Source organism: Danio aesculapii, chromosome 4 (genome assembly GCF_903798145.1).
Source record: "Danio aesculapii chromosome 4, fDanAes4.1, whole genome shotgun sequence".
In the NCBI taxonomy this organism is placed as follows: Eukaryota; Metazoa; Chordata; class Actinopteri; order Cypriniformes; family Danionidae; genus Danio; species Danio aesculapii.
In genome coordinates this window covers 35,993,053-36,009,876 of record NC_079438.1, presented here as the reverse complement: position 1 = coordinate 36,009,876, position 16,824 = coordinate 35,993,053, and the positions used below count along the sequence as shown (strand labels likewise).

The following is a 16,824-nucleotide window of genomic DNA, read 5'->3' as shown; positions in this document are numbered from 1 at the left end:
CCCGGCTGGGTCAGTTGGCATTTCTGTGTGGAGTTCATATTCTCCCCGTGTTGGCATGGGTTTCTTCCGGGTGCTCCGGTTTCCCCCACAGTCCAAAGACATGTGCTGTAGGTGAATTAAGTAAGATAAATTGGCCATTCAATGTCTTTGAAAAGGTATTTAAAATGTTTTATTTCATAATATTACCTGTTTGTAAGTTTTTTTTGTTCAAACAATGTCATTCAAAAAACAATTATTTTGTGCGACACAAAAAGAGAGACTTGGCAGAATGTTTGAGCTGCTCAAGGTACAAAAAGTACAATTAAGTCTAATAAGTCACATAACAGCTTTAGAACAGCATAACAGCTTAAGAAAAACCTGGAAAAAGAAGAATTGTAAAAATGCACGATGATTTATTCTAAAGTATTTAGGAAAAAACTATTTTAATCATTTGACAAAATAATATAAAATAAAATATGATGGTACGGTGGCTCAGTGGTTAGAACTGTCACCTCACAGCAAGAAGGTCACTGGTTCAAGTCCCAGCTGGGCATTAGGTATTTCTGTGTGGAAATATGCATGTTCTCCCCGTGTTCGCGTGGTTTTCCTCTGGGTGCTTCGGTTTCCCCCACAGTCCAAAGACATGTGCTATAGGTGAATTGGGTAAACAAAATTGCCCATAGTGTAAAAATGTGAGTGTATGGGTGTTTCCCAGTACTGGGTTGTGGCTGGAGGGGCATCCGCTGCGTATAACATATGCCAGAATAGTCGGTGGTTCATTCTGCTGTGACGACCCCTAATAAATAAGGGACTAAGCTGAAAACGAATGAATGAAAAGCACAAAAGGATCACAACACTACTGAATAGAGTAATGATGCTTAAACTTCTTTTCTGAAATGTCTTTTCCTCTGTGGAACACAAAGAGAAAAACTTAACGGAATGTTTGAGCTTCTCTTTTCCATATAATGAAAATAAGTGGGAACTAGGGTTTTTCAAAAACAAAGTATTGTTAGTCACAAAATAGCTTTCCATAGAATTCAAACAAATATATGATGATTTGCACAAAAAATAAGCAGAAATAAAAAAAGCAATTATTTTCATCTAAAATAGAACACAATTAAATTAAATTAAAGCACTAAAGGATCATGTGACACTGCTGACAAGAGAAATGTTGCTAAAATGTCTTTCCGTAAATCTTTTCTTCTGTGGATCACAAAAAGAAAGACGTAGCAGAATGTTTGAGTTGCTCTTTTCCTTATGATTAAAGTGAACAGGAACTAGAGCCCCTCAAGAACCAAAATCCAACAAACAACTTGCACAGAAGTCTTGTAACCACATGGTAGCACTGTGAGAAAAAATAAGAACAAAAAATCTGAAAACCATACCAAAATTAAGTCACAATTCACTTTCATTGGATGAAGGAAGGAGTTTAGGAAGGAAGGATGAAGGAAGGAGTTTAGACATGCTCTAATATTTTATTAAATAACTTAATATCTGCTGAATAACTGATCTTGAGTTACATATAAGAAATGTCATAACGGCAGATTTAGATCAGTATTTCTCTCCAGTACAAACATTTAACCATCCTTAAAACACATTTTGAATACATTTTATTTCTCACCTCATGCTAGTTCTTTTATATATTAAAAAAAGCTCTAAAACTGAGCAAATTTAATTGAATTTAATGCTAAAATAATGAGTTTGTGCAGATGGTGATGCCAGAAAAACAACACAAACACTATGTAAACAAGTGTTTTATGCTTAAATAAATGTATGCCATTTTAGATATGTTTAAATATTTGTACTACAAACAGCAAAGGATAAGACTACTCATTTAATAATTTTTTGCTTCAGAAACTAGGTCCAATATTCACAAGAGCTTGCACAGTCTAAAGCAAAAAAAGGCAAATCCATTTTAAAAGAAGAGAAAGTTATTAATTTTTGATGAAATGTGCGAGATAAGACCAGGAATGTGTTTTAAAGCTACTAGGGTCATTTCTGATTTTATGTTGACTTGAAAGAAGCGGATCCTCCACATCCGTGACAAATATAATAAAATCCAATTCAAACAGAGAGTCTAGGGAATTAATTCATCCTAATAACCTTCTTTTTAACAACGCAATGTTTAATCTCTCCAAGAACGTGACTGCAAAGCCCTGGAAGATACAGTTAGATCTTCAATATCCATTTTTGATATCTGGAATGATGAAACCGTTTCTTCAGACATCAAAGATTGAATTCATGGGTTCTGAAAATGAGATTTCAGGCTTGTGTCTTCCAGAGTGTTGTTTAAAATCAAATAAGAGCCACTTACTTTCTTCAGATTTGGGGTAGAGACTTTCACATTCAACTCTTGCTCGGTAACAAGGGAGTTATAGAGAACTCTGGGTAGCTTTAACTGTCAATTCAAGCTTGTTCAATTTTTCAGGTATGGTTTTGCTCGGAAAATGTGTCAGACTGTTCGTGGTGGCAGGCGCTTTGGAAAAGGCCTGATCCACATTTCTGTGTTCTGAAGTGAAAATGAGACCTGCTTCAGACTTGTTATGAGACTTCAAATGTTCTCTCAAACATTGGGGATTTACAGACTACACACTGACAAATCTGCCACCCTTAAAATGCAGTTCACACAGTATTTCACAAAAAAAAAAAGAAATTTCAGTCATCATTTACTCACGTCATGTTGTTCCAAACGTGTATGATTTTTATCCCACTGTTTCTTTTGTATTTAAGAGTTGGACAATCAATATGTTTGAATTGCTTGTAATTAAAAGGGTAGCGTGAACATTGTTCAAAACATCTCTTTTTTGCATTTGAAATTAAGGTCAGTATACTTGACCAAGGGAAAGTGTCCCTGTTAGGTTCTGAAATACTGACAGCAAAGATCATTTTCATCCTTTGTTAAAGGATAAGAAAAGACAATAGAAAATTGTTAGCAAATACTGCAATGTTTACACTCCATAGCAAATAACCATTACTGATGTGCCAATCTTGACTTAAATATTTTTTTAAAGCAAGATACAAAAAAATAATAAGAGCATATCAACAATATACTCAGTAATATACTGTTTATGAATCTATTAAAACAAATGCCACCTGTGTTAGAATACGCAGTGACTGGTCTACATTATATTGTTTCATTTCAATATACTATATTAAAACCAATAAAAATATGATGCTCAGACTTTTGCCTTTGTTAGACCTGCTACTTAAACTTGTCAATTCACTTCCTGCCAGTAGGTGGCATTTATATTACAGTAGTAACTACCATTTCCTTGAAAAGTATTGTAAACAAACCAGTTTTAAATGGTTTTTCATACATGAACTGTATATGGAGCTAATTTAAAAACAAAATATCATCTAAACTTTTTCATGTAAACAAACATTGCAGAGTTATTTAAATATAAAAGGCCAATGTTAGAAATATGGGGATGCACTGATATGGATTTTTTAAATGATAAAACTAATATTGTATTATAAAAACGTATTAATTAACTATTCATTAGTCTGGACAACTTTGTTTTATATAAATAAAATGTATCGGCCTTGTTTTATACAGTTATTTAATTTCTATTAATAATAAAGCAACCAAGTCACTGAACATCAACCGAAATCAAATTGGCAGTAAAATAATGAAAGAGTGATGGGCAGCAAGCACATTTAGTGGTTCAACGAGTGAAAATAATACATAATTTATCCGCTCAAAGATGTCAACCTAATTTTTTGGTTGGGTGTCAAAATTAACTGTTTAACTTATTAACTAATTGTGTATTGATCAAATGAATTGATATACTGTGGATTACCCAAAGAAAAAGTAACAATTCTGACCCATAGCATTTTTCTAAATGTCCCACACTTTTTTTTCAGCATGGAACAAACTAAAATCCATAAGACACTCTAAAACAAATGTAATTTGTATTACAACTTGGGTTAATGTGTGACCCACCAATCAGACAGATTTCAGAATCCTGATAATTGTTTGGTTTGTTAACCTACAGCATATCTCACATCGTAATATCATCTGGCTCTTACTGTGGTGCTGTAAGTATATTGTTTGTTGGTACATCTGTGCTCAATCTTCAGTATCTCTGGACTTTAAATCAAAGTTTACAAATGTTTTAATATAAAAATGCAATTTATGTGCAGAAGTTCAGAACGAATACCAGCCAAAGAAAACAAAAACCTGCTAAATTTGCATTAGATCCACACAAACTGAAACCAGTCTGTTCTTCAATTTCAGTTAAATGTATATAGTTTTAAAACGTCTTTTTGAGGGCCTTTATTGCAGAAGTGAATAAATCAAAAAAGAACAGACAGTGTGTGCAATGGCCATTTCTGATTAAAGAACAACATCTCATGGTCCCCTTTTGGATATTAGAGGACACAGCCATTTATAACAGCGTCTCACATCTCATTTCTGTAGAGGTTCAATGTCAGCACTAACAACTTCTAATGTCACCCTGTTTTCCCCTCTGCGCGTGTGTGTGTGTTTGGCAAGTTTAACCTGTCATGGCACCCTAAGCTGTAATAGATATGCTGCATAATTCATGAGACAGTTCTGTGATTTAGGCATTACTGTCATTACTCAGCAAGCAGCCAATCACGCCACTGATAATATGACGGCAATGGGGACACGTCCTCAACTTCCTCTGGAGTCACTGTCTTTCCTTGTTTTTTCTTCTTACACACAAACTCAATTCCGCAGCAATAAAATTCTGTGAAAAGCAAACCGAGTGGGCTTCAAGCACAACATGCAAACCAAAACTGACAAGTCAGTCTCACAACAAGAAATAGGTATTTCCTGAATGTGGAAATTGTATGAATTTGCACAATGCGCTAAGTTCAATAATGTGCGATATTAGCATTTTGCTTAAGCTAAATAAAAGACAAGAGAATTAAATAGTCGCAAAATAATAAGAAAGAATAATTGGCCATATTCTGTCAATTTAATACTTAAAGATTATGGGTCTGTTACCCAAAAAATTGTGTTCCATACATTTAACAGACAATTGATTCCATTAGCATGGTGTTAAGATACAACATATAAGATATACCATGAGACTCAAACAGTAACATTGGTTTACGTTGGTATTTCAAGATGATTGTTATATAAAATAAAATAAAAATTAGCAGTCAATTAGCATTGTGTTCAGCTGAGAACTAAATAATAACTGGTCTATATTTGTGCATTTTGTGTTTGTACAGGAACTTGGCAGTCAAACCAGCGCTTCTTACATTTCTCAAACATCTGATTTTATTACAGTCTTCCATTAGCATATTGCTATGCTAACCACAAAACCAACATTGGCATATAATAACCCAATTACTGTCACATACATGAATTTGCAAAAAGGAAAAATCATAGTAAAGGTCAATGACACTCTCTATCTACCATCATCTAGAAAACAGTTCACCAGGTTTGTGAAAAGCCAAAACTAGGTGTATTAAAGCAACATGATGTTATAGCTACCCTAACAAGTAAACTAGTCAGTAAACACAGTAAATAACACATTGCTATGTAACATCATGAGAATCGAGTAGTAACACAACACAGAATTGGCCAATATAAGGACATGATGTTTTCCATAATTATGAAAAAGTTAAATCCATTAGCATGACATAAGTTAACATTCATTTATTCATTTTCCTTCAGCTTAGTCCCTTTAATTATCAGGGGTCGTCACAGGGGAATGAACCGCCAACTTATCCAGCATATGTTTTACACAGCGGATGCCCTTCCAACTGCAACCCATTACAGGGAAACATCCATACATATTATGCGCACATACACTAGGGTCAATTTGGTTTATTTAATTCATCTACTGGACTTGTGGGGGAAACCGGAGCACCAGGAGAAAACCCACGCCAACACAGGGAGAACATGCAAACTCCACACAGAAATGCCAACTGGCTTAGCTGGGACTCGAACCAGCGACCATCTTGCTGTAAGGTGACAGCGCTACCCACTGAGCCACTGTGTCACCCAAGAAGTTAACAATGAAACAGCAAATAGTATGAAAACATTTAGGCAATTTTAAATTACTGTTGATAATAAAATATATTTGAGAATTGTATAAAATACAGCTCTTAAAAATGCTAGGTTATTTCAACCCATTTAAGGGTGTAATACTGACTAAACCAAACAGATGGGTTAATTTTTACAATTAAATTATTGGGACCAAATTTAATCCAATGTTTGGGTTGGTCCATATTTTACCAAATTTGGGTTGAAATAAACCATAACATATAACATATCTAACATATCATAGAGTGTATGATATAAATATATTTTAAATTAATAACTAATTTATATTTAAATTAATTAACTATGACAGTTAACTAAAAAGGTTTGTTTTTTCATAAATTTAGAATACTTTTTAGAATGGACGCTTTAGTAAATTTTGAATTGTTAATAAGTGAATGAGACTAGGGCTGCACTATATTGGAAAAATCTAACATTGCGATATTTTGTATTTCTGTAATATATATTGCGATGTGAAAACAATTTTATCAGATGACTTAAAATTCTTTCAAGAGTTCACACTTAGATATTGCTTGATAATGTTAGCAGGTTTGGCATGCTGTCCCGGGAGAGAACCCTGAGCTCGGCGATAATTGAGCACGTAAGGGGGTACAAGATCCGGTAGTTCTCGAGAGCTCCAAGAATTCATTCGGCCTATTCCTTGATTATCGGGGGCAGCCCCAGAAGAATAGACCCCCAACCACACCAGTGCATACCCATGCAGTGAAAGCTTAGTACTAAAGTACTCATATACAGTTCCTATTGGTTTAATTAACTCACTTATGTCGAATGTCTTTAGACTGTGGGAGGAATCCGGAGTACCCAAAGGAAACCCACGTGAGTACGGGAAGAACATGTAAATTCTGCACAAAAATTTCAACTTGCCAAGCTGGGATTCGAACCTGCGACCTTCTTGCTGTGAGGAAACAGTGTTAACCGCTTAGAGACCCAATCCTAGATTAATCTAGAAAAAGGAGGAGGAAGATAGGGTGGATGGGGCGTTCTTCAAAAAACGAAGATAAGGGAGTAAACTTAGACGGGATATTTATAGTGAGTTTGGAATTATCTGATTGGCTTGCTAATGATTACGGATGGGGCACCAGCTGCGATCAATCATATCATGTGCTCGTCTTGAAATTAGTGTGTGAAACTTCACTTATTTTAAAGAATTCTTTATTTTACATTGATTGGGGTGATTTTGTAGTGGAGCGATACTCGAATAACATAGAACAAATAAATTACAAGCATAGATAAACTCAATATAGGAAAGATAAAAGGGAACTATAATTTTCCGGAGAGTATTCAGGTACAGATCTTGAATAATCAACACTGCATAGTATTCATTGTATATAATGTGATCTTTATTAAAGTTACAAACACTAACATTTCTTGTGGCCAGATGTTTTAGACTCAGAAATATTGAAATGTTTACACAGTCATAGGCCTTAAATGGGATAGTTCACCCAAAAATGAAAATGTACTCCCTATTTAGTCACCCTTTACTTGTTTCGAATGTTCGAAATCTTCTTTTTGTGTTCAACATAAAAAAGAAACTCAGAAATGTTTGAAACAAGTGAAGGTTGAAACGAAAATAGTGAGTAAAGATACATTTTTGGGTGAACTATCACTTTAAAAACACATGCAGATGATAAACTCTGCATTGATTATAATCAACTATATAATCAAGTATAACGCCAACTCATATTCTGCGATGTGACTATTGCACAATGCAATATCAATGTGGAAATTATATATTGGTCAGCTCTAAATGAGACCCAGTGAAATTTCCTCAATGCAATCTGTGATGGGCAAAACCAAGCATCTATGAAGGCAGCAAATTGATTCTGGCTACTTTTTGGAACAATCTTGTTGCACACCTGTGATGCCCTTAAAATGCTTTCTAAGTAGGCAGCTAGGTTTTGCAACAGGGCTGCTGTATTACATATGAATGAAAACAAATTTGTATGCATGGGTTTTTCAGACTCCCCAATCCGACTTCCTCTCTACCTCAATCTCTCCCTTCTTATTTCAAGCTATCGGTGTCCTTGTTTCTCTTTCTTTCTGCAAACGCTCAATGAATCCAACATCTGAGGCGGTTTATCTAGGGTCCTCGCACCTCATTCTCATTTTTTAATCGTAATCTCTGTCAGTCCGTCCCTCTGTCTCTCTCTCATCTGTATTCTCCATAGCGCTCTCTCGTTCTTTCGGGTGCGGATCTCACGTGTCACTCTTTGGTCTAATGGAATCACAGCTCAGTCTCTCAGCTGGACAGTAATCACTCTCTCTCTCTTACTCTCTTTCAATTGCTCACTCGCTCTCACACATAACACAAGGGTTTCACTTGAGCAAAAGCCTCACGGAAATCCTTTCAAGTATGCTGCAGTCCAAAGACAGAGCATGCTACTGTGTATAATACCCTTACACCTCTCTGATTATAGACTAAAATTCACAAACAGATACATAGTTGACTTCATTATGACTATAAAGTATGTACAAGTGTTTTAGACTGTTGCTTCCTAGGAACTGTCAACCAATAGCAAGACTTTGTGTTCATACACCTCCATGTGCTTTGCTGTGTACTAAAGATCAGTCTAACCTGCAATTTCGCAAATGCTTGTTGTGCACTATTAGAGATCATGCTTAAGATTCTAGGTGAAAAATACCATTGACTCACAATGAATGAAGGGATTGAGCCATTACTACTGTCTGTATATGGCTTATGGTTTCCAAGATGTAGATAGAATTGCAGAATCTAGCCATAAAAATTGAATTTGTTGTATAACAGCATGTCAAGGAATTTTGTCATAATGCAGAGAGAGCTGACTTGTATATTGTGTCTCTTTTAGCTAGACAAACCAGTCTTCTCAATTGGAAACATGTCATTCCTCCATCACATGACATGTAGATCCGAGAAATCTTTAGTTGCATAAAACATGAGGAGTTAAGCTGTTTACTTGCTGGATCTCTTACTTTTTTTTTACAAGACCTGGAATCCCGTTTTAGGGAATTTTGTTGATATCAGCTCTAATACACAGTAAACTACTGGAAAGAGGGAATATTGACTCCTTATTGACTTTTTATATATATATATTTAAACACAATCTCTTTTACTCTTGTTTACTTATTTATGTGTAACCTAGCTTATTTCTTTATTTTGATTTGTTTTCTCTTTTGTAGAGGATATGTTTGTTTTTAATTAATAAATTTTATTTCGTTTTATTTTATTTTCAGGGCATAGTGGGAAAAACTGTAATTTCTCTTATGCTTTATTATATACTACTATGTGTGGTCTTGTTAAATATAAATAAGAAATAAAATCTAAAACAAATTGTCATATTGTATAAAGAGAAACCTACAGTGCCTTCATGAGAACTTGTCAGAATGAAAAGTTACACCTTCCATCAATTACACACTTAGGGCTCTATTTTAACGATCTAGGCGCAAAGTCTAAACCGAATGACGAAAAAGCATGAAGGGCGTGTCCAAATACATTTTTGCTATTTTAAAGATAGAAAAATAGTTTGTGCTCTGGCGCATGGTCTAAAAGGGTTGTGCTTATTCTCTTAATGAGTTATAGGTGTGTTTTGAGCATATTGTGCATTAAACCAAAAAGAGTCTCATCTCACATTCCCTTTAAGAGTTGCATCACGCCATGGTGCATTTGCTATTTACATGGCAGACTTTGTAAGTGGAAAAATTGAACGCTTCACTAGCAAGAAAACAGTTTACCAGACCATCTTTGTGAAGATAAAGAATAAGCCTCTATTTGGCCTCTTTACTTTCTCTTTACTTTACTCTTTCTTTACTCCTTTACTTTCGTGGAGTAAGGAAACAGTGTTGTATGCACTCCACTGAAGACATCCAATAGCCTAAATATTTAATTTTGTTTGTAAAGCACAAAGATTTGTTTCAAAACTATTTCTAAATTCAGTTCTAATTTCTAGCAAACAAATAAATGAACAATAATAACAAATTGTGGTCAAAAAAACTGATGCCCCTTATGGTGATGCATACGTCTCCCAAACTTGATTGGCAGACAAATCTAAACTTGTTTATATTAAAACAAACATAAATATGCATATAAAAAATAATACTGCTAATAATAATAACATTATACAAATGCAAATTGTCATGAAAAGCTTTTAGTTGGTCAATGGCACAATCCATTTCAGTTCTTCAAAATAGCAAAGCGTCAGACCGGATCACCCATGAGTCCACAAAGTGGCACAAATGGATTTGCTATTTAAACAACATGGCGCAAAACGGGAAAATTACTGTTGCACTGGTCTGAAAATAGCAACAAGTCACGCCAAAAACACCTCACGCATTACTGTGCCAGGTGTATGATAGGGCCCTTAATTATTAATTATAACGTATTACACAATTAGTAACACACAATTAAAGTATTAACACAAATATATTGGAATTAGGGTGGTATGGATGGGGTTACTCATTTATTTGTTACTCATGGTTCCTAGAAAGTATTGTTTTTTTTGTTAAACTAATTATGTTTCATGATTGCAAAAAATTTACAATTTTCATAGCTTAAACTAGTTAATTAAATCGTAAAGTAAAGTGCAGGGGAAAAAAATATGACATATTTTGACTTGGACCGGACAGTTATTTACAATATTAAATGAAAAACTGGCTTTTATGATGAAATTTTATTAAATAGCACATTCACATAATATGAACTAAAGCTACACTGAAATAAACAAAGCCAAAAAAAAATTGGTTCATTCATGTCAATTAATTGATTGCATAAAAATACTAAAAATAGTATAAATAAATAATTGTATCATAACACATACAGAGAAAATGACTGATGTGAAAAATGCTTACGCAGGGATGAAAAAACTCTAAGGCATAAAAGCCTTTTTAATTATGAACAGAAATATACCATTTCAAATCAAACAAAATAATTATTGCCTTAATTTTTTTAATTGCAGTTTTTTCATAGACAATTTGAACAGAATGTGAATTTTCCTGCCAATTCAGCCATTTTAATATTCGTGACAAATTTCATATAATTTCCTGATGCAGATTTCACAAGTCGTTCACTCGCACAGATTTACCATACAAACAGAAAGCTGACACTGAAAGTGACAGCAGACACTGACATTATTTTTCATATAATTTCAGCTTTTTCTTTAACACTGCAAGAAAGCACCCAAAACAACCTAGCAAGCAACCAATGACTAAAAACAGGTCCAACCTACCAATTCATCGCCAACAACCCAAGCATCATTGCAGAATTCAAGACAATTTCATAAACATAAAAGTCTTCCTTGCCCGTTCCATTCCTTAGACAATGTCAGCCAGGAAAACAATCAATAAAACGCCACTGACCATGCCAAGACACCAAGCCAGCGAGGGCACTGGTGTCGAAGGTTAAGAAAACGAGGGTGAAGAGTTACTCACAAGGTACTGTTCGCAGATAGAGGTTGTCCCGAATGATTTGCTGCAGCTCGTGGTCCAAAGAGCCCTTCTGGAAACGCAGGTTGAGGTACTGTCTGAGATCTTTATCCACAACACCTCCTGTAATACACACACACACAGGTTTAGATGACCCTCCACCTTGATATCATCTCATCTGATAACATACTCCACAGCGTTTACCTCACATTCACAATAAACCTGGTAAAGAAATGCTTTTGGGTGCAGTTTTCCTGTCGTAATAAAGGACTCCATCAAGAAAATGAGTTTGTATCCTTCCTATTTTCTAAGGAAAAGGCCTGAGAATACTGCAGCGAACCATGATTTAGTCACTTGATACAGAAATCTGACCTCAAAGCGATCACCTGAAGAGCTCTGAGAATACGTTTGTGATAGTTTGCACTTTGTTCTCTTATCAGAAAGCTTTTTCAGGCTCCTAAAAGTGTCTTTCTTTCCTCTAGAGCTTGTTTTTTCATTGATAAAAGCACACCAGGTCATGGATGCACATGTTGGATATAGAAATGGGTTGAAATCTGAGCACATGTGTGTGCAGGAATCCCCCGTGGGGCTTTTCAGTGATGAATACACACTCACGCACGTCGTCATCATTATTACAGCCGGTGATGAAATGAGGAGGGGGTTTTCTCTTTGGAAAATGTGCCTTATCAGCAGACAGACGGATGGAGAGGGAGAATGAGAGTGGGGCTGAAGCGAAGAAAAAAAGGAAAGAAAAAAAAAACTGAGAAAGAGAAAGAGACTTGGGAATATGGAAATAACCTGGCGGAATATTTAGGCATGAGGAAAATGCAGGTAGGTATGCCTCCTCCACACACATACACAAACACACAGCATTTCTTGTGTTTTTTTTTTCTTCTTTTAAATCATTCAACAAATTTGAATTAATTTGGTTAAGATCAAATTCATAAATCATCAGTTGACCTAAAAATAAACTGTTCAGAGTAATGAACTTGATATGTTGCATTCAGGTACAAGACTATGTGAACATGCAGCATTTGTCAATAAGCAGAAGAAACAAATAAAAAATGTATAGTAATTAATTAGTAAGTCAATTTCACAGCAAAGCTAAGATACGGTCAGATGATTCAAAAATGACAATTTGGATGTGCGCATCTTCAAAACTGCTGCTACATTAATTTAGAAAAATAGCGACAACATAGTGTTTCTTTAAGTTTCTAATATTACAAATAATGAGTGATCCAGTCTTTGAAATGCTACAGTGTTGGTGTATTTACCTCAATGAAGAACGGTGAAGCAATGATCATTGTATCCAACCACAGTCATGTGAACACAGTGTTCACGAACCTGCTCAACAGCACTCGAATGTAGGTAAATTTTTTGTACCAACTGATGCCAAAGTCAGTACTTTTGTTGTCTCTAATACTAGTGTGTCACATTAAATTGTAAGATTATAGTGACATCATAAAAAAATAATAGAAATTATATATATATATATATATATATATATATATATATATATATAATTTTTTAATCCTTTCAACGAACATTTCTTAAACAGTAATAAGCAAGTTCCAATATAAAGTTAAGGTACTTAATGAGCTACATCATCCGTTTTTCTTAGGTGTATCTGTATTTAAATGCTATTATTACTAACAATACACTAGTATCTCAAATTCCTCCTAATTTCTCCTAATTCCTCCTAATTTATACTTTAGCATCGAGTGTTTAGCGTACCCCATGGCACATCCCCTGCACGTAGCCGAAACCGTTGTGAGTATTTATACTCTTGCATTCTGTCTGTGCTCCCAAACGCTATGCAATGAGGTTTCAGTTTTCATACTGAGTCAATTTTTTACTGGTGTTTTGAGTTTACACCAGAAATGCATGTGATGCAACAGTATTTCAAACTCACACTCATTCAAGGAAGAAAGAGGAACCGGCAATGTTCACCAAATAGACACAAAAGGACAAACAAATACGGAGTTCCTCTGCGGGACTTGACATTTGTTAAACGCCACTGGCTCCTCCTCCTCGGCTCTCAGCCTCGACCACACTCATCCCCTCTAGCAAGCTGACCAATCACAGATCTTGCGCCTTATATCATCATAGCATGTACACTACCAGTCAAAAGTTTGGGGTCAGCAGGATTTTTAAATGTTTTAAAATAAGCTTATCCTGCTCACCAAGGCTGCATTTATTTAATCAAAAATACAGTACAAATTGTACAATTGTGAAATGTTATTGCACTGTAAAATGACTGTTCAAAAGTAGTTTATAATTTAATTTAATCATTTATTGCAGTGATTTTAAAGATGAATTTTCAGCTTCATTAATCCAGTCTTCAGAGTTGCATGATTCTTCAGATATCACTCTAATATTGATTATTATTATTGTTATTATTAATAATAATAATAATAATTATTATTATTAATGGTAATAGTAAAAAAGCAATAATGACTGGAGTAATAATTTTATTTGAAACTACAGAATAAGAAAGCATATATTTAAATTTTTTTATAAATATTTAACAATTTAAAAAATTTTTTTTACATATAATAAATGATGCCTTGATGAACAGAATAATTTTCTTTAAAAAAAAACATGAAAAAAAACTGATCCCAAACTTTTGACTGGTATAGTAGTTGGATATATGAATCTTTAAAATAGGTGTCATTCAGTTCCAAGACTAGTAAGATAAACATGAAGCATTCCTCTTCATTTCTAGATTGTTCCACCAAACAGTTTTTGAAAAGCAATAAATCAACTTTACTATAGTATAATGTTTAAATCTTTAAAGAGCCAGTTCATCCATCCATTTGAAAGCAAGTATTTCAAGTCAAGGCAAAATGTACAGTATTTGAAGAAAAAATTGCATCAAAGCTCTTCATTATTGCAATAAATGTTATTCCTAAGAGAAATAAGCTAAATTCAATTAAAGCTTATATCCTTTAAGAGAATATATATAAAATAAACACAATATTTATTTATTTATTTGGTTTGTGCATCAAAATTAGTTATAGTCTTGTGAAAACATTGACATTTGGTGTTAACAACATCTTTGCATTTCCTCGGTGTGATCCATCATCTTAATTGAATGAGACTCTATGGTTGAGCACACAATTTATAGTCAACTTTGGTTTATTTTTAACAGTGTGATCACATATATTTAGAAGACACGTTATATAGTGTAGTTCATAAGCCAAATAGAGTTTCTGTATGGTGAATGTAAGACATGTTTTTTTTTCACTAATATAATCAATCCACTTTCACAGTCACAATTGACTTCAAACAATATTTTCAGATTATAATTCCTGTCTGTTCCTTTCATAAAACTATAAAATGTATTTCATGAGACATAAAATTCATAAGAAATTTTTTTTTTAGATATTTTTGGAGCTCAAATTTTAGGGTTCTGCTTCCCATCTTCTTATTGTGTAGAAAAGAGCAGCATGGACATTTTTCTAAATTTCTCCATTAGAAATGTCTCCATTTCCAAAAAAAAATTGGAAGAAGATCCAATGTTCATTTTCATCTTTCATAAACCATAATTTAAACACACACACACACACATCACCAGCACATTTAACCCCAAAGAATACGAATATTGTCACAAAAGACGTCATTCTAAGTAATTATGCTCATGTGGATTTCAGAAACTGATTTATTCATCCGTTAAAAATGCACTGAACACACACACCATCCATCAACTCACGTTTGCACATCTTTGGATATAAGAACTCCATGTAGAGCAAACACGATGCGTCTACAATAACCTACTTCAGACATACCAGTTAACCAGACATGACAATCATCCTACACATGCACACACACTCACACACACTCGCACACACAGTTAAAGGAAACCAATCAAATTATCCCATGCTTAAAAAATCCAACACAGTTCAGTCTGGATGACACAAGGACACCAAATGAATGGCAAATAAATCACACAGAGAAACAAATCAAGACTGTAGAATCTAAATCCTTGCTCAAATCCCTTACAAATACACACATTCAATTGGTAAGTCGACTCACAGAGCACAACGGAGCGGCACTTCTCCTGCACGGCTCAGCCAGATGTTGCAGGCGATGATTTGAGCGTGTCTGAGATTGCATGCATGAGTGTGTGTGTGTGTGTGTATGTGTGTATTCAGTCCAGGTCTCCACAGGTCTGCAGGTTTTCTATGAGCATTAGATGGGCTCAGTGCTACAGGCTGTCTCTCTGCACGCTGCTGTAACAGAGAGTGTCGCTCTGCAGTGACCGAGAGAGAAAGAGAGAGAGAGAGAAAGAGAGAGGTTGAGCATTGGGACGCTGCAGAAGAAACGTGCCCTGACAGTGGGAGCCTATCACAAAACGCTCTCTCTCCCTGTGTAGGAGATGGAGGAGGGGAAGAGATACATCGCCCTCTATGGGAGGATAGGAGATGTGCAGGCTAGATTTTTAAAGATTTAAGTTTAATTTAGACACTTTTTACTATTTATTATTGACATGTATTGTTAACGTAAGATTCATTAACAAAAACAAACAAACAAACAAACAAACAAACAAACATTCATGTACAGCAAATGCATGAGACACATTTCTACATTTATCAAACAAAATAAGATATTTTAGAATATTTTATGCTCACCAATCTACAATTACTTGATGAAAACTACGATTTAAAAAATAGAAATGCAGTAAAATATGTCGAATAGTTGATTTTTTTTAGTTTTTTTAATATATAATTCAATAATTTAGGACACGGGTGCCCAAACTTTCTCCTATAAAAGGCCAAAAAGCAAACTTGATTGAGGGCTATGGGTTAAATATATATCAGACCGTATATATTTAATTTGAAAAGGGTAATTTTCTAACTTATTCAATAATATTTAAAAATAAATAGAAAACATTGCTTTAAATCATGTTGACTAATGGAGTATCATTTTTAACATTTAATAATGGAACACAAAACAGTCAAACATGCTCAATGCTGAATACACTAGTCGAGCTTACTTTGATTTGCTTTCAGATGTCATGTGCATCTGTCAAGTGACAGTATTTACATTTCAAATGTATGATTAATTTACAGTATTTAATTCAAACATTTAATTTCAGTTGGCTTTTTAGTAGCTCAGCAATATAACAAAGAAACAAAAGGTTACGTTAAATTCTAAATGACAATCACTGTCAAAGGCATTCGCCCCAACCAACTCCCTATCATTCTCCCTCTCTTTTGAGATGGGAGTGTGGGCCAAATCAAAGGTTACCATGAGCCAACTTTCAGGCCCTACACTGGGCATCTCTGATTAAAGAGTTTTTGTAAAATGTATTTTGTTTATTTGTTGGTTAGTTAGTTAGAAAAAATATTTTATGCTCACCAAGGCTGCAATAAAAAACTGTAATGCAGTAAAATACGTCTAATAGTTTA

At 34.5% G+C, this 16,824-nt stretch overlaps 1 protein-coding gene across 1 annotated transcript in view; it reads right to left on the bottom strand.

The window, feature by feature from the left end:
- The window catches only part of magi2a (membrane associated guanylate kinase, WW and PDZ domain containing 2a), a 345,845-nt gene that overhangs the window by 249,778 nt on the left and 79,243 nt on the right, over positions 1–16,824 (bottom strand). The window contains exon 2 of the mRNA XM_056455551.1: positions 11,420–11,536. Within this exon, the coding sequence (XP_056311526.1) occupies positions 11,420–11,536 (117 nt within the window). The remainder of the gene's footprint in view (positions 1–11,419; positions 11,537–16,824) is intronic.